Genomic DNA, 18,511 nt, shown 5'->3' on the forward strand with positions numbered 1-18,511 from the left:
CTCTCCGTGCCCCCCGGCCGGGCTGCCCCTCCCGGGAGTCACTCCCGAAATGGCCCCCGGTTGTGTCCCCCCCCCGGTGTACAAATGCAGCCTCCGGCCGGGCGAGTTTTGTGCCTTCTGCACGGAGATGTTGCCGCCCGGYTTGGATGTGTCCGGTTGCTCCTCCGGGGCCTTGTTGCTTTTCGGGCTGTTTGTGGAAATCGGAGCAGGGCCSGCTGGAAGCGGGCGGGCGGCGGAGGCAGCTTGGCGGACGGGGTGCCGGAGAGGGGGGCTAAGCGACGACGGAGCCAATAATTCCTTTTGTTTTCACCTCCAAATCGCTTGGCGTCCTCAGCGCTGCGCCCCGGGTTCGGGATTCGTTGCGTTGGCTCACAAACGTGTTTGTTTCCGATGCTGTCTGACTTGCGCTCCCAGGCTCAGGAGGTGCTTTTTGACAGTTTGATCCCAGATATTGGTGACATAATTTATTTCCATCACAAGAAAAGTAACCCAGCCACAGAAGTATGACTTAATGACGGTATCTAGCAGAAGCAGCTATATTAGGAGTGAGAGATCTGCTTCTCAGACATCAGTTATGCAATGAGCTGGGTCRTTGCTGTTGTTCTGTCAAACTTTAGAAAAACACGGACATAAAAATAATTTGGGACAAAAYTATGGTTTCCCAAAACATATGTATTGTATGTTCCCAGAACATATGCAGAGAGGGCGGAGAAAATTCTCTCTCCTGTTCTTGCATAGAAAACAGCTGGGACTTTTCTTTTGTGCTGAACTAGCAGATGAAGAGGGTGCCAGGGGCACCTGCACAGCGCCCAGGCGTTCTCCTGGTGCTTCCTCTGAAGGCTGTCGCTGCTGTGCAGAAAAAGAAAGAGGAGCAGGATTTCCCTGCATCCTGCATCCTCCTTGAAGGAAAGAKCCCTGGGGAGCTCCTCTTGCACTTCTTGTGTATGTGCTTGTCAGAATAATAGTTTTAGATTGGGTATTCCTACTGTTACCGTGAGGCCAGGCAAAACTTTGCCCAGCTGAGAGCATATCCTGTTTTCTAGACTTAACACTTGCTTTTGAAATTTTGGAAAGCATATCAGCTAAATTAACTCTCTGTTGAGGGGGACAATAATAAAAGAATTAATTTAGCATTGCTACTGACTTCCACTGAGATCTCATATGAAGAAAGATCCTGCAGGTGTGTTTTATTGCATTCGCTTGCAGAATGGAAACTGTACATGCAAAGTCAATATTTCTGATGCTTTTGGCACATTTTCAGACAATATGCAATATTATTATAAGTCAATTGTAGATAAGTGATAGATCAGTAAATCTTTTAACTTAGAAGTACTAAAAACTTACTACCTAAATTTAGTAACAATGCATATGAATCTTCCCTCCCCCCCCTTTTTTTTTGATTGGATATGCATATGTAGCTGTATATGTAGTACATGTACCCATACTGTACCCTGGTTATAATTTTTGGTTCTGATGTTTTATCGAATCTTTAGAAAAATAATTTGTCAAGTTTCGTTAGATGATTTTTATTTCKGTTGCTGTATAAAAAAAATAAATATTGGCAGCAATAGGTAACTTTTGGAATTTAATTTTTGATGACAGCAAAGCTTAACTCGGGAGCCTGGTATCAGTTCTGTTTTACAAACTGCTGTGACTCAGTCTGTGAGCAACTGTATGAACATGTTCTTGACAACTTTTGTGAAGCAGTGGTTTTCTTTTTCTTTTCCTCTTTTTTTTTATTATTAGTGAAAGTGCTGTGCCCTGGTAAAACAGGCTTAAAGGTGTTAGTAGAGGATTCTTTTGCTTTAATTGTAGTTTGTGAACTAGTTTGCAACTAGTCTGAAGTACTTCAGGARCTTTCTTTCCTTAAAGATCAGAGTTCGTTTGGAAGGATCACTGTTGCTTAAATAAAATYTTGGTCCAGACAAACTTCTATGCCAAAAATATGTTCTGTTGTAYTTTTATTTAGATCAATCACAAACTATTAACAGTGGCTTAAGAACAAGATGGATAAATTGAGTTTGAATGAATTTCTGCAATTGAAGCCAGCTTCACAATCAGTTCAGGCCCCTGGAAGCTAATATTGCCTGTGAAAGGCTTTGGATGCACACAAYCTCGAACTGTTTTTTGTCCCAGTCTCCTCCCCTGTGTACAAGAGCTGTGTTTGTTTTTAAAGTTGGAGCTAACTTGGACCATTTTCCTGATCTGGTTGCAGTGTGTACCTTTCAGCGGAAGGCAGTGCATGAGGCAGGTGGTACCCTCTTTTGGCTTTAGTGCTTGCTTAAGTTGATTATAAAATTGTGGTGTTTTTCAGATGTTTAGAAGACTATTACAGTAAAATTTAGGATCAGAACCAAAATACACTGAAGCATTAGGAATCCTTGTATGCAATACAAAGAGAAGGGAAGTCAGTGTACCTTTGTTCTACAGCTGGCCAGAGGGGGAGAGGATGCCTTGCCTGAGGTTGGAAGGGGAGTCAGCATCAGCGGTAGGCTCGCAGTTTAGTGGTTATTGGCATTTGCTGTTTGGTGACATGCCTCTTAACTTTCCTGCAATATAATATGACGGATAGAAAAGAGAACATGTACCAATGCAAATAGAAACTAACCTATATCAAGCATATCTTACAAAGATTTTTGCTCCTGCATATTCTAGTCATTTTAAAACACAGTTAGTTGCATCTTACTACTAACTTTTGTATCAAACAAAGCTTTTCCCATCTGTCCCTCYGTAGGACACTTACTCAGTAGTACTTGTGTCTAATCCAGATACTGCCTTGTTACAGCTTTGTATACAAACCTGTATATTCGATTGTTGATAAACAAAATCGAGCTCCAGAGGTCCCTTTGAACCTCAGCTATCCTATGACTCTGAAAGGATCTCTTAGCACRTTTTCAGTCCTCTATGCCATAATATTTAACATCAGAACTTCCTATAGGGCTATGCAGCTTCAGTAAGCGCAGCGTGTTAGTTTTATTGTATCACTGTTCTGTGTTAAATATCGTGTACACTGTGCTGGCTTCCTTCTAAGAAGTATTTTACTTACTAGCCTAAATTCTATAGCTTACAGAAGCAGGAAGATCTGAGACTCTGTATAGCATTTAGGTTTGTTACTAAGAATACCTATGGGTTTATTGCTGGTGGAGCCTGAGGAGCTTTAGTGGCTGGTAATCTCTGATAGTTTCAGTTTTAAGTAGTTTGGAAAACCACTGAAGATTGATTATAGTTTGTGTTCAGTTATGCTTGGATTATCATAAAAACATAGATGTACAATAACTTTTTTTAAAACTATCATCTTAGAACATGGGAGAAGCTTGAATAATCTCTATCAGTTCTCAGATGCAAACATGGGCCTACGGCTATAAACAGTCTAGAAAAGAGACTTTTCCTCCTCTTTCTAACACATTAGGTCTGTAGATGGAGACACTACCTGAATTGCAGTTTGAGCAGAGTGCAGAAGACTGCTTTTGCTTTTGTTTCTTTCTGTGGCTGTTACCTTTGTTTGCTGAATGTCTATTTGTTTTTATTGAGGAAAATCAGCTGGGCTATACTGGTAATCAGCCTGGGCAGGCTGAGGTTAATCATCCCACTTACTGTTGGAAGGCTGGCTGGGGAGATTTGAGCTTAAGGGACAATCATAATAGGACCGATAAAAGCAGGTCTCAGATAAAAACAGGTCTCTGGATCTCCAAGGAGGGAGTGCTTTATAGAAAGAGGGTGATAACAGTTATGTTTGTAGTACTTCTGCTGTTTATCTTTAATCTAGTCCTCCCTGAGGAAATGAAACTTATGAGRCTGTTCTGTTTCACTTTAGTTGTTCTTCTACATCTTTGTAATTACTTTTATTACTTTCTAGCCAATTGCAACCAATTTTTACAACATATTTCAAATAATATCAGAGACCAATGAGTTACTGTATGTTTTTTGGAGGGGAAAAAAAAAAAAGATGTCTCAATCCAGAAGGTGCCTCTACTGAGAGAAAAGCAGGAGGAAGCTACGTTTGCTCTTGGCAAACAGCTAATAACCAATGAGTGTATATGTTCTTTTAGCTGCAGCACAGCTTGCCACTTGCCCAGTGGGCTGTGCTAGAGCTGTGTCGTGAAGGGGGTGCAAAAGGAATGTATAGGAAACCAGACATCTGTCCTGCTGCTAATGAAATGATTAAAAAAGAATTGTGTTGCCAAAGAGCATTCTGTCACATCTCAAAATGCAGAAACCCTGAGTTTCTTCGTCCTTGAAGAGGTCCTCTRTGACAAAATGTGACCCAAAATGTATAGTTTTAGAAGGATTTAAATGCAGCTGAAAAACTTGAGAGGAAGAGGTGGAAGGGCAAATGGGTAGGAATATGTCCTCGAGATTTTTTTTTCCTGTTTGTATTTAAGCATTATCCTGAATATTTGCAATTCAAACACAGAATTTTGTAATGCTAGTCTGAGAGAACAGAGAAGAAAAATAAACTGGCAGAAACGAAAATGAAACAATTTTGGTTCCTTCATTTCATCAACCTAAAATGAATTGTAACATAATGCAATATAGGCTGGTTTTAGATACTTTTAAATGTGATTGYTGTAGGTATTTATCATTAGCTGTAATCATTTTCTAAAGTGTAAGGTGYGATGGTATCTTGTCCGACCTAAAGCTTTTGTATTTCAGCCAGAGTTTTTTCTACAAAGTGCCAAGAATTGAGCTAGATTTCAGAGGAGTTGCTGGCGCTGTACATTCAGAAAGCAGAGGAAACTGAGTCGCCTGTAGCACCAGGAAATCGAATAGATGAAATATGCTCAATAGGTGAATCAAACCCCCACTTCGCAGACACAGGTGAAAAACTGCAGTCTTATTGCCAGTCTGCCTGGGTGACARTTCCTTTTTTCTTCTGGGCCTGGCGGTTGAGCCTGAGCTTGCAAATAAGACGTGCCATCCAGGTTTCCAGAAAGAGGCCACCTCAGCACTGATTCACTCCGCTCTGGTGTTTTATTTCCAACCGTATTATTCCTCTCAGAGGTGCTCTTTTTTGGCTTCCTGTTTCCCTCTCTTCCCTCTCTCCATAAATAGGTGGTCAGTATCTATGGCAGAGAAGGAAGAATTATGTTTTTAAAACTGCCTTCTTTTAGTGGTGGTGGTTTTTCCTTTTCTCTCTCTCTCTCTCTCTCCCGCTATCTCTTTTGTTTTTAATTGTTACGATTGGTTTACTGTGTAGTTCTTTATATGAAAAGGATAATGTGGTTATTGAGTATGTTACAGTAATCAAGATTTTCTCATTTGCTAAATCCTTTCAATATTAAGGAAGAAAATTCATTCCTAAGTGCTACAACTTTAGCGCACCTGCATTGCAGATCTAAATTTGGTTGTGGAAATCTTAATGTTTTTTGTTATAAAATGCTCTTTGTCTTAGGAGATTACATGAGCAGTGTTTATTATCATTTTTTTTCAGAATAAATACTGGCTCTGTGCTTTTTAAACTTAATTGCTTGCATTTGGTTATATTCATGCTATAACACTATGGCAGTACTCAATATTTTAGCTGGGTTATAAAGATGGTTTTAAATGTGACAGAAAAAAAAAACTAAGAAAATTTCTAATAAAAGCTCTGTAAGAGTAAGTCACATTTGTGCATTTGATTATAACTTATGTATTCTCTTTGAATGTCTAGATGTCTATGTTTATTGAATGGATGAGATCAGGTCAGTTGAGCCTACCGTAGTGTTTTTGTGAGTTTTCAAACCTTTTTTGCAAAATTTGAACCAACCAATTTAAAGTTGATAAAATGCAGAGCAAAACGAAGTTCCCCTTTGCCTCCAGTGCCGTAGTTTCAGGGTAGTTTGAAGCTGGCAGAGTTGTTGTTCCACCCTGCTCCTAGTTGTTTGTTATTGCCTCCTCCTCCCTTGTGCCAGCCTGGGTTTAAGCTGGGCTGGTTTTCCGGTTGTGCAGCCTGCCGAAGTGCGCAGGAGAGGGAGCAGCCCGCCGGGAGGGCGCGAGTCGCTGGCCGTAGAGAGCGGGTGGGTTTGCGCTCTGCCGTCCTTTGGCAAGGGCGAAGAAGAAGTGAAATAGGGCTGATGATTTATTTTGCGCTTTTTTTTTTTCCTTAGGTTGAGCAACTGAAACATGATGAATAGTTTAAAATTTGGAAAGGCTTGTTCTTTTCTTTTGGTCACATAGAGATCTGTATAGTGGCACAGAGATTGTTTGCAGATGGCAATGCCCTTTACGTGGCAGTAACATTTCCCCAGTCTCTAGGGCAAAGCCTTCTGCTAGTGGTCAGACACCAGTAAATTTAGCTTACTGGTAGGGTCCCAGGCCCTTCTTTCTACCATGAGACTTACGTGACACTGGTACAGGTCACCGGTTGTTGCTGGGCTAATAAGAAGTGCTATGAGAAAGATTGAGTGAGACCCAAAGGCAATTTCTGTTTACTCTTTTGGTTTACCAATCTCTGACTTTTGGTCTAAAAGTGAGAGACAGATGTTATCAGTGTTTAACRGAGAATAGCTCTAATATTACCTAAACGTATTTTTGAGATACTTGACCATTGGAATGAATTTAGTAGACTAGATTTTTCATTTTCAAGTTGTATATTTTAGTAAAAATGGAAATTGACTGTGACGCTGACTTCATGACAATTCTTGATTTTTTTTCCCCCTCCTTCTTGGAAAAATAATACGTATTTTAAATGATGTAAATAGAGACTTAAGCTATCCATTTTCCACTTTGTGTTTCTTCAAAGTGAAAACTGTATAGTGACTGTATTATATAATCTGGAAAAAAATCATTATCCTTTATAGTGATAATATTCAGAATTTCTTTTTTTTTTGTAAACGTTTAAATCTGATCCTTTCTCTCGGTGCACTGAGTAAGTATATTGTGGTATCACCTAATAGTTGTAATTTGATTTTTTTTTTTTCAGTTATTCCTTTTCTTCACTAAATGATGGGGCTATCAGTGATCTTTCCAGTGATCTTGCTTCTTTCCAGTGATCTTGCTTCTTTCCAGTGATCTTGCTTCTTTCCAGTGATCTTGCTTCTTTCCAGTGATCTTGCCTCTACCTACTGAAAATTTACAGGACAGGAAAGGGAGAAATTCTGTATGCCTGAACTCCAAATCTTGCTGTCGTTGTAAATAATCCATTTTCATTTTTGGCTAATTCTTTATTCTTAAAAATTTTGTTATAAGAATTATATTTCAAGGTGGCAATTTACTTTAAAAAAGAAAAAGATTTTGTTCTTACAGATTTTCTCTTCATTCTCTGTTAGTAAGAGTAATTCCTTACAAACAAACAAATCCCTATATTCGTGCTTAGCTTCCTATTGGGAAAACAGTGTTGGAGTTGCCTTCAAAATCAGGCTTAGATTAAAGGACTGAGACTTAGATAAGTAAAGTTAATCTGTAGCTAAACAAAATATTTGCTACTTCTGTTCTTCTTTTTAAGAAGTAAAATCTTATGTAATTGATGGCAATTAACATGTATAAGAATTATGTGTATCAAAAATGTAGTGCTTAAGTGTCTGTGGGTGTAGGTGATAGGTCAGATTTATTTTTAAGAGTTCAAGCTATATACCTGAACTTTTAACTTTTTTTTTTTTTTTTTTTTTTTTTTTTTTCTAGACATCTTTTTTTTTTCTAAAGCCAAAAATAGGGGGGAAAGAAAAAAGCAGCCTGCTGATAGTTTTGTCACTAAGTGATAGTTACCATGTTCTGCCATTTTTTGTCTCATCTTACCCCCACCTCTTTTAAATAGAAGTCAAGATTAACAAAATATTTGTGAGTTTTATTTTAATATGGAACGTATTATGAAAATTCACATTATAAAAAATTATGCCTATGAGGGAAACATGCTTCCTATCATTATTAGTAGTTTCACTTTTCCTTAGAGAGGTTTATTTTAATGCATTGTCTATGTAGAGTTTTGATATTTTTTCTTTTTCTTTTTTTTAAAGTCTCTATCACTATTTCTCCAGCAGACAATCAGCTACAATTCTTTCCTGCACAGCGGATTTAATATCAACTTGGAATTACTGGAGAATTGCACTTCAAGTGGTCTCAAGAGACAGAAGAAGCAGGTCTTCACTATAATGGAAGAGGCCAGGAGCTCAAAGAATGGAAATCATGACCCAAGGAAGTCTGCCCGTGTTGTCTGTGAGGAAGGCAAAGCCGTCAGAACTACAAATAATCAAAATTATAAACATAATAGAAATGACAAAACTATGAAGGATGTTGGGAGAAGTTCTCCAGGTGGGAATAGCAGCAAAAAAAGTAAACAAAATGATGTGTTTTCTGAAAAACAAGAAGAAAATAAATCATGCAAAGTAAATAGTTGTATTCCTGGAACTAAAGATACAGGGTCAAACCTTCAGGATCGAAGTCATGGAAAAGCAAAAAAATTGTCTAATTTATCGTCGGCAGTGGAAAACCCGAAACAGACAAAAGCTCAACAAGTGGGAGAAAACTTTCCAGGCTCCCACGTTTCTGGRAATGGAGTTAGCACGGAGACCTTAACAGCTGCCCGGAGAGGGAAAATGGTGTTGGAAAATCCACTGGGAGTTCATATGTTGAAGACTAGTATTGATCAGACGGGTGAACCTGGTAAGACTGCTTCAGGTCAAAGGAAAATAGAACATAAGTCTGACTTCAGTGAGTATTATTCAATACTACTTTGTTCACTTTTCTCCCGATAAAATTGTTAACAATCTGAAATAGGCTTTGAAATGTTTCTATTTGCATATTTTTCACATACTGTAAGTTGCTGAGTGCATTTGCAGAGAGCATATTATTAATGATAAGCATATTACTTAGAAAATAGAAATTATTATAATAGCTGTCCTCCCCCCCGCCTCATGTCTAAAACCTAAACATCTTTGCAGAATGGATAGAGTGCGTGGGTTTCAGGCAATTTTGTGAATTTAGTGCTGGGGGGGGGGACTTTATAATATGATTGCCTGTTAYGGAAAGGCCAAGTATTGCTGCTTTTCAGAAGGATCAGGAAAAAATTTCAAYAAGAAAACTTTCTTATAGGTGGCATGAAAATGTGATTTTTCTGTGATAGTTGTGCTCTTTTTGTTACTAAATATTTGAAAGATGATTGGGCAGAAGGCTTTTTGGTTTAGGTGATTGCGTAACATACCATCAGCAGTTATCATTAAGAATATTCTTTTYTTATGTCTTCAATTTTGGAATTAAATATGTGGATCAGGGTGTGTTTCATCTCAGATTAGTTCCTCAGTGCAGGATTTGTCAAACTTCTTCAAAACAAAGTTTTTTTTTTTTTCTAATGAAAATGCTGCTCTGAGGCTGCTTTTTTGTTTTAAGCTATCTCAAAAAGCTTAACAGAAGAATAAACTTGAAGTGGCAGCATCCTGTGATCAGTCAGCTMTTTGCAGACCTCCATCATGTACTGCAGGGACCATCTATCACTGAAAAAACCAAGGACTTGAACACTTGCTCAGTKTTTGTTTCCTGGCTAGTCTAGGGACAGAGATAACCTCATAAAACCCTCGCTGTTACTAGCGYTTGCAACTACTGGAATAGTTTAGTGTGTTAGTATTTGTACAGATTATTAAACTCTGAACAAATCGTAGGCATCTGGAGGAACTGGCCCTTCTGAATTGACTTGTGTGTTTGTAAATAGCAGCGTTCCGGAGCGCCATAGTTGCTAGCCGTAGGGCGGTGAGGTGTCACGGTATGTTCAAATACAGCTCCAACAGCCTTTTAAGTCGAGGTGATTGAAACGCGTGGATACTAGCTTTGTGAGATTGTTTGGGTCAATGTCTTTAAAGTGGTTTTAATGACTGTTTCCTAAGCAAAGCGTATGATGTAAAAATTTAAACCTAGTATTTAATATTTCTGTCATAGTAGAGCATCAAGATCTCAGGTACTCTACTGTGCTTAACAAAAACTCTTTTCCTGCCTTGAAGAACTTAATAGAGAATATGAAGTTAGGATTGAAGAACAAAAAAGATCTATCAATTATTTTTTCTTTTTGATAGCATACTTGGTAGCAGAGTAGTCTCTGAAGTCTCTCCAGAATTGTGATAAACATACTGAAGAGATTCTAATGTCTAAGGTGATTTTGGCCAACCTTTGACCRAAAATCTGAAATGTGTCTGGTTCCTTACTGAGATACTCTTAACTGCTTTGGCCATGGTTCTGTAACTTTTACTTTTCTTCTCCGTGAGTTATTCTCAAGAAAATAACTACCTATTTCTTTCTGTAGGTAAAGAAAAGAATTCTGAATCAACTAAAGAACATACTTTGGAGGCTGATTATTTAGACAACACTGCTGTTATTGATGAATCTAATCTGACAGCTGAACAACAGCTAGGACTGAAACAAGCAGAAGAACGACTGGAAAGGGACTACATCTCCCGACTTGAAAAAGTAAGTTGTGTTACTTATTAGATAAAAAGGAAAGTTGGTGTCTTTGTACGATGTCTTGTAGCCTACCTTTCACTGCATTTGCTGTATTTTGTTTTGGATGGTATTTCCATTAGACCTTGTTGCCTCTGATCCTTTCTTCTTTATAATGGCTCATTTACATGATCTAAGATATTATTCCTAGTAATTGACTAGTCCTTTGTTGGAACAGAAGTGGAATGAAATTTRAGGTTCCTTTTGTGGCATATGTAGCCTATATGGAACAATATTTTTAGTCCCGCAGACTTAAAGGATGACTGTTCCATTATTTACCTGAGATTTTTCCAGCAAGTCAGGTTACCTGGACACTCAGCATACCGGATTGAAAGGGACCTCAAGGTATGTTCAGTGTATTAGCCTGCCACTAGTCAGGATCGCCTGTACCGAAGATGATACCTCAAGAGTGTTTGTCTAAGCTGTTCTTAATCTGCAGTAAACAAATTTCAAAACCACTGTAGGAAACCAGCAAGTTTTTCCTAACATCTAATGCAAGCCTGTCTTGCAGCATTTTAATCCCTTAGTATTTTGTCCTAGGAAAATAAACCTAACAGTTCATTCCTTTTTTTTTGCAACTTACCATACATTTGATTATCATTACCAYTTCTCCCTGTACACTCGCTTTTTCTTCCTTTGTCATTGGATGTGTGTGTGGCTTTTTTAAGCTAGRGGTTCATTCTTGTTGCTTTTTTCTGGACTTCCGCCACCTAGTCCATGTAACTGGTATCCAAAATTGGACATAACGTTTCAGCTGAAGTCTTAACTGGTACCGTGTAACGAGGAAAGCTGACTTCATCCATCTTAAATAAAACATGTGTATTTATGTTAGAGTAGGATGTCTGTTTTATAACAGCAATAGAATGTTGACTTGTACTTTGATTTGCTATGATCCCCATATCCTTTCCTTAAGAAATACCCGGTCAGGTGTTGCCAGACCTGTATTTATTGTAGCTGATATTACATAGGCAGGAATAGTACTTTGCTTTGATGTTATTAAATTGCACTTTATTTGTTCTCTTCCTCTAATTTGTTTGATCACTTGGAATTGTCATCATCTTGCAAAGCCTTTTGTAACCTCTTCCATATTGGTGTCTTTTGCAAGTGTAGTCAGCACACCCTCTGTTGCCTTTCTTAAGTCTTTAAGTGTGAATGATYCTCACTCTGGAAGGACTATGTTGACCACTACTTGGCACATACGTCTAGAGTAGTAGTGAATCTTTGCTGTGTGCCCTCTCAAGCTCGCCTTACCTATCTTTATTTTGAGACTGATACAATATAAAGTGATTAAAAAAAAAAAAAGTTAAATCCAAGATACAGCATCTGTTACTGCTTCGTCAAGCCTTGTGATTTTCTGTTTTTAAAAAGCAACTCTAAAATTGGTTTAGTATAATTTGTTCATAGCAGATCAGTTTGTCACCTGTGACCTATTTTATTTTATGTACTTATTAATATCTTAGTTATTTATTGCAGTATTTTTCTGGAGGCTAATTCTGACTGGTCTATGACTCCTTGGCTTATCGTTTTTAGACTTTTAAAGATAGTCTTAAGTTTTTCTTCCCTAGTGATCTGGAGCCTTCCCATTCTGTGTGAGTTTAAGATACAAACAGCTCTGAGATGGATTAGCCAAAGGTTGATTTCACTAGGCCTAGGTTGTCTGAAGGCATCTAACTTCCTTAATTAAAAGTTACAACCTACTACTTATTATTATTTTGAGTTCTTACTCCTTTTTTGGTGTTAAGCATAACTAGATGATTAAAACAAAGTTTACAGTAAAGGCAAAGTAAAAGGCATTACATGATTCAATCTTTCTGGCAGTATCTGTTGACCCAGTACTGCAGATCAGTATTGTGCCTACTCAGATATCTCTGTTCCTGAAGGGCTGCAACCAGCACATTTTCACTGAACTTGATTTAAAGAATTACCCAATCATTTTTAATATTGTTATTGCTGAAATGCATTCAACTTTGTAAGAGTGGTAAAATACTATTTTTCATCTACAGTCCTTCAGTCTTTGTAATTAGCCAAGTGTAACTGACTCTAAGTTATGTTCCTAGTAGATGTTTAATTTCATCCTGTTAGGTATCAGTGTTGCAGAAAATAAAGTTGAAGGAAATCAGTGATAAAAGTTTCATGACTATACTATTTTAAATTGATATTTACTCTGCAGTTGGAAAATAACAGAAAGTATCTGAAGTCTTTCTAAAAAACAAAGATCAAGCTTACTAAGTTGAAAAACTTGCCCAAATTTAGCAGTGGTTTAGGTTTTCTGTATAGTAAGTCAAATTTGTTTAATCTAAAAATAGTCCATTTTAGCATCTTAAAATGGCATTCTGTGTTCATTCATTGCTGTGACACTGTTAAGCAGCTGGTGTTTTCAGCATGCTTTTCCGTTTTAGTAAATACAGATGTATTAGAATTCTAACAGAAACGTTAGGTAGGATCTTTTGGTCTCACAGTTGTAACTGACCGTGGTTACTGGAAAAGTGAAACCCTGGAGGAAAACTTTTTTTTTTTTTTCTTGGGGACCCTTCAAGAGAGACGTGAGCAAGAACTCTCACATTTTGTCTTTGAAGTGAACATAGTAAAATGCTTTCTATCTCTATATCTGTGTTTTATTAGAACATTGCAACAGAGCAAGAAAAAACAACTGCTGGATGAGACAGATTGAAGTGGAGGATTTGAAAGCAATTCTTGCCCCTCTCTTTGCAGAGGTGGTCTTTCTGCCTTTTAGTGTAATAGTTCTCAGTGGTTTCCTGGATGAATGCACTCCACAGGATCTCCTCCTGGTCCCTGGGAAGACGGTGCCTTTTGCATCCTGAGCAATCCTTTTGCTTGGCTGCGAGGCGGTTTCTTGCTGCAGGCGTGYCCCTTGTGCCTCTCTCGTCTCCCGGGCTGCAGCTCCGCGTTTGTATAGTCCATCGCTTGCAGCCRGTCTGTCCAAAACGCTGTTCTCCARTTCTGACCACACTGAATTTTTCTTGGAAATGGGATAATCTCAGTTCYGTCTGGAGGATCCCATCTTATGCAGAGTACAGTCGTGAGGAAGTCRGAAACCCGCTATCTTCCTCCTTGTTGGCCAGCCATGCCTTTTTTAATGGAATACAAAATGCGGTATTGCACTTTACATTGTGAATATCCAAAGCAAGGCAACTCCACTATCTTTCATAACCTGTAGAGCAGGTAATGTGATGAATATTTCCCATTTTCTCCTCAGAAAAAAAGGAGGATAGATGCTGAGATTTAATAAATCCATAATTATTAAAAGCTTGGGCTGAGAAGGGAGTAGTTTACAGGCCTTTAGTTCAGGCTTAGGCAGCATAAACTGCTAAATCTTAATCTTGCCTCTCTGAAATCTACTCAGAAGTGTAATATCCAAGTCATCTCACTTCCTTTCTTTGCTTTTGCCCTTTGTTGTATGGGTACAAATCCATTTTCACTGGGTTTTTTTGGAGATCACTTAATATTTTCAAGGTACATTGGCATTGTAATTGCTACTTGTTGAATACAATTTATTGTTCAAATAGTTGAGTCTTTCAGGTGGGAGAAACATTTCCTTTAATTTGTGGTCATTTTTCCACAGCGCTCCCCAGAGTACACCAACTGTCAGTATCTATGCAAGCTCTGCTTAGTTCATATTGAAAATATCCAGGGAGCTCACAAGCATATTAAAGAAAAACGTCATAAGAAAAATATAATGGTAAGTTAACAAATAAGAAGTTTGGCTATTGTTTTTCTGTTTTAAAAGATTAAGCTATTTTGTTATGCGGTATGCTTCTTTTTGTCATCTTCATTTAAGTGAAGGTTTGTGTGTACTGAACAGAGATGCACAAGTTCCTGTTGCTCATTTTTCGTTTGAGAGCAAGGACTTGTTGATCTGACCAGGGCAAGAGGAAGGAACATTTGTTGATAGTTGCTTTGAATTAGTCTCTCTGAGTARTGAGCAGTGGGCAGTTCTGTAGGAGCTTGAGCCTCCTACCTCTGGTAAGAGGAGGCTAAGCAACTCTAGGTGAAAAGCCCATTTAGGTTTTCTGCTTTGTTTCAAAAATAACACCATTAGTGGTAAGATCATCATGAGGGAGAAGTGGGGTTTTTTGATTTTTTTTCTTTTTCTTTTTGTCTGACTTGTGTGGTGTGTCTTTTTTTTTTTAATCTACGTCCTTTCTGTGGTGGGTAAGCAAAGGAAATAGTACATGTAGACTAAAGAAAGAGAAATAAAGTAGAGATTCAGTTCCCGAGATGTCATTTGTCATCTACCTGTGGTATGTGTGTGTTTTAATATTAAAAAACATGTATAACAGCTGAGTTTTTTTAAGGAGAAAGGCAACCGGTTTGTGTTGCTTTAAGAAATGTTTTGTGCATKACTAGTAAATGGTACATAGGTAGGATTTTTTTTGCCAACTCAGTTTATGTAAACACTAGTGAAAATCTACAAATCCAAAGTTTGTAGAGTTTTGTGGTTCAGATAGTTAAACTACTTCTCCTACAACTATTTCCCAAAGTGTAGTCAGTTGCTTATTCTTACTTTCATGTATTTCTTGCCACATTTGTACATTGTGATTAATGCTCTAATTCTCTTAYATAAGCAAGCCAAGATACCACTCTGAATGCCACAGATCCATGGTGCCTCAGAGAGTAATATTTTTGTTATTAGTTGTAAGGGATTTTGCTTCTCTTGCTGTCCGCTAAGTTATATCATGAAGRGGAAAAAAATGAATAAAATGACAACAAACCAGCCTCACATATGATATGGAAACACTTATGTACCATGCTTTTCTTCTGGGCGTGGAGATAAGAAATGAGGAAAGAGGTTTCTTTACCAGTGGATGGAAATGATAGATGACAGGGAGTGATTTCGATTTTTAACACTTGTCTGCRGTAGCTTTATGTTGTGTACCACAGTGCAGTGATAAGTAACATGTAGCTATCTCAATGTTACTTCATTAAACACATGTATTGGCCTCAAAAACACTGTGTATTTTAGCTATATCGGTGTATACATTTGAATTACCAGAAGTTGGAGATTAATAGTTTCACCAAGCAGGTCCCATTATTTACAGCTTTAATGATGAAATATGAGAGTACAAAATAAGCTTTAGCAGCAGCTTCTATTTCTGCACTCAAGAAAAGGCCTATAGAAATGCCATAAATAACAACTTTCAGAAATGCTCATCTCCTTGTTAAATTTGTTTAAACAAATATAGGTTCTAGACTGTTTCTGTCAACATTTCAAATGTTTTTTTTCATGTTGGACTGGTGTGTTGTCTTGGCCTGTAACTATTTTCTGGTTACTGTTTGTTTCTATCGTCAGTCATACGTTTTATGTAGTTGATGAATTCGTGAAACAAGGGATTGTTACAGATAACCCCAAATGACTTGATACCACTGACATTTACTACTGCTGGATTTAAGTGATTATAATTTGATGGATTAAAAATAGTATTTCCTGGCATTAGCTGTTTGTCAGAAGTGGGAGGAGACTCAACTTCTTAAACTTACTTGGTGTTAGGCATACCTTTTCTGCCCCTGAAATCTTTCCTGCAGTTGTGATCCCTTCTGAAAAATAGTGTGACCCTAGTAAAACTTCCTCAACTTGGTTACTTTTAGTATGTAGAAACACTTGCAGTTTTTCATTTGCTTGGATGCGTTCTGTTTCAGAGCTGTAGAAAATGTGATTCAGGAATGTGACACTCCAGATTTCCTCCCCAGTTGCCAGCTGTGAAACAACATGTTCTCTTTTGAACATTGAGCAGCTACTATCATTTCCATGAGCCATACTATTACACTTGCCAGTTGGGCTGAGCAGAGTTCCTACCTTTGCAAATGTGTGGTTGGGACAGCGTGTAAATAGAAAAAACCACAAACAGCAGAGAATATGTTCCGATATCTCGCAGTACTATGAGATAACCTTTTTCTCTTAAAATATCAGTTTTTACTTTTATCATCCAAAAATTATTCAGGAAAAACAAGAAGAAAATGAGCTGCGTGCCCTCCCACCCCCTTCCTCTGCACAGTTGGCTGCTCTGAGTTTTACACTCATTGAGGCAGCAAATGAACAAGGCATATCAGATGATGACTTCAGAATCCGTCAAGAAATTGTAAACGAGATGGAGAAAATTATTCAACAGCCCTTACCAGGTATCCATAGTATCCTCCATTTTCTTTAGGTGAAAATTGTTCTCTTTCTTTATTCTCATAGATTTTGATACCTTCCTTAATGATAGAATACTATATTTGGAGTTAAAGTATCTTTATGTTATACAATTTTAATATATACAGGCATTTTAATATAGACTAGCACTTGATTTAAATGCAGCTAGYGAACCTACAAAAAAGTGCTAATTCTTGCTTTTTTCTGGTAAGTGTTCAAGCTGTTTGGCTTCTCTAAAGCAATGATTTCTGGCGAAGATTGGAAATCTCCAGGGCCCTTCTTGGTCTTGTTTAAAGCCGCTGAGGCTCAGTGTCTCAGAGGATACCTGCATCTAGCCTAGCATTACTGAATGCCTGCAGTGGTGCATGCTCTAGTAGAGATACTATTTTTCAAGTGCACTTAATTAAATGGATATGAATGTAACAGGGGAGGGGAAAGAGGAAGGAGCTTGAAGTAGTGTGAAAAAAAATACTCATGCTTTTTTGTCCTACCGGTGCCTCAGTTGATTGTGAAGGCTTTGATGGCAAATGAAAATTGCATGAACCAATTTTTAAAAGCATAAATTTGGGGAGGAAAAGAATTTTTTTTATATCTGATCTGTGAGAGGATTTGTTAAGGCTGTAAGATATTTTTAGTACTTAATTGTGATCTGGAATGTATGCAGGTACTAATCAGTAACTCTTCATTAAAAGAAGTCATTAAAATCAAGAAAGTTTTATTGTTTAACAGACATTTCTTCTCATGCCTATTTATAGCTAAGCAGTCCTAAAGTGAAGAAAGGTGCGCTTTTGAGGTCAGCTATAGCTTCTGAAAATCTTTTGAATGCCTGAATTATCTTCAACAAATCTAGATATATCTCCTATGAAACAGTATGTGTACTGAATTATATGTAAATGTCATGCCTCATCTATTTCTTTCTGGATAACTTTTTTAAAAAAAGTCCTAGTTTAAATGATTAGTCACATTCTTGCTTCAGTTAGTAAAGTTTCTTTACACTGATCAAGTTCTTGAGGTTTTTCTGGGTAAATAGCATGGTAGTCCTGTTTTTTTCTCAGGTATTTAGTATGTTACTTCACTAGAATACATGAAGCGTTCAAACCCAATATACAGCACTCTTGGAAAATAAGCTAAATCCAATTTTGCTTCTTTGCATTAATTTCCCATTATTTCCTGTGGTGCAATTGATGCACTGAATTTTTAAGAGCTGAGTTTCGTAGCTACATTAATGTCTGCATAATGTTAACAGTAGTTGACTTTTCAACTGAACAGTTCTGAACAGAACCAGGTATGGATCTTAGTGATGGAAAAAGGAGATTTCACACTTGGATTTCATTTATATCAAAACTGAGCCAATGTTTTATAGTTTTCTCTTTTGTTTTAGAAATACTGTATTTTTCCCTTTACTCTATAAAAATACATTAGTAAGAAAGACTTTTTGTTTGCAGTAGGATGATTAGCCTTATTTTTAGGAACTATGTTTAATATGCACTTAAACATAAGCTCCTGATTAGAGCAGAGGGTGGAACGTTGCTTATCCGTTTACTCTGTAATATTGCCATAGGCGGCTCCTTTGGACAAACCTCTGCTCTGACCTGCTGTTGAATTTTCCAKTGAAAATTTGTATTTTAGCATAAGACAAACCAAAGGCAACATTTTTACATATATACTCATGAATACTACTGGGTTTATGCARTTTGGCTAGCTGGTATGTTTGGACTGCTGAACTGATGTGGAAAGGTATGTCTATAGTAGTGAATGACAGTTTCTTTTCTCCTTTTTTAAAGCCTGGTATGTGTTAATGAATGTGTTTTCCTAAGCTGCAAAATGCTGCAAATGTCCATTCATGCACAGTATAGAAAACATTCTGGCATCTTTTTCTCTAGAGCTGACAACAGAACCTATGTGATAATTCTTACTACCATGGGAATCCATAGGAAGTAATCACAGTGGGTTTAGTTTTTT

At 37.6% G+C, this 18,511-nt stretch overlaps 1 protein-coding gene across 3 annotated transcripts in view; it reads left to right on the forward strand.

Annotated features, from left to right (window-relative positions):
- Nucleotides 1-4,658: 4,658 nt before the first annotated feature.
- TUT4 (terminal uridylyl transferase 4) overlaps nucleotides 4,659-18,511 on the forward strand; it is a 44,708-nt gene continuing 30,855 nt past the window's right edge. For 2 of the 3 annotated variants that reach the window (XM_085308029.1, XM_085308028.1), the window contains exons 1-4: nucleotides 7,936-8,625; nucleotides 10,205-10,368; nucleotides 13,982-14,098; nucleotides 16,359-16,536. In XM_085308029.1, coding sequence (XP_085164155.1) covers nucleotides 8,067-8,625; nucleotides 10,205-10,368; nucleotides 13,982-14,098; nucleotides 16,359-16,536 — 1,018 coding nt within the window. In that variant the 5' untranslated portion in view covers nucleotides 7,936-8,066. Of the gene's footprint in view, nucleotides 4,819-7,935; nucleotides 8,626-10,204; nucleotides 10,369-13,981; nucleotides 14,099-16,358; nucleotides 16,537-18,511 lie in introns of those variants that run through there. The other variant, XM_085308027.1, reaches the window with a different exon arrangement.

Source organism: Rhea americana, unplaced genomic scaffold (assembly GCF_003343005.1).
Source record: "Rhea americana isolate MKP2758 unplaced genomic scaffold, rheAme1 scaffold_27, whole genome shotgun sequence".
Classification (NCBI taxonomy): Eukaryota; Metazoa; Chordata; class Aves; order Rheiformes; family Rheidae; genus Rhea; species Rhea americana.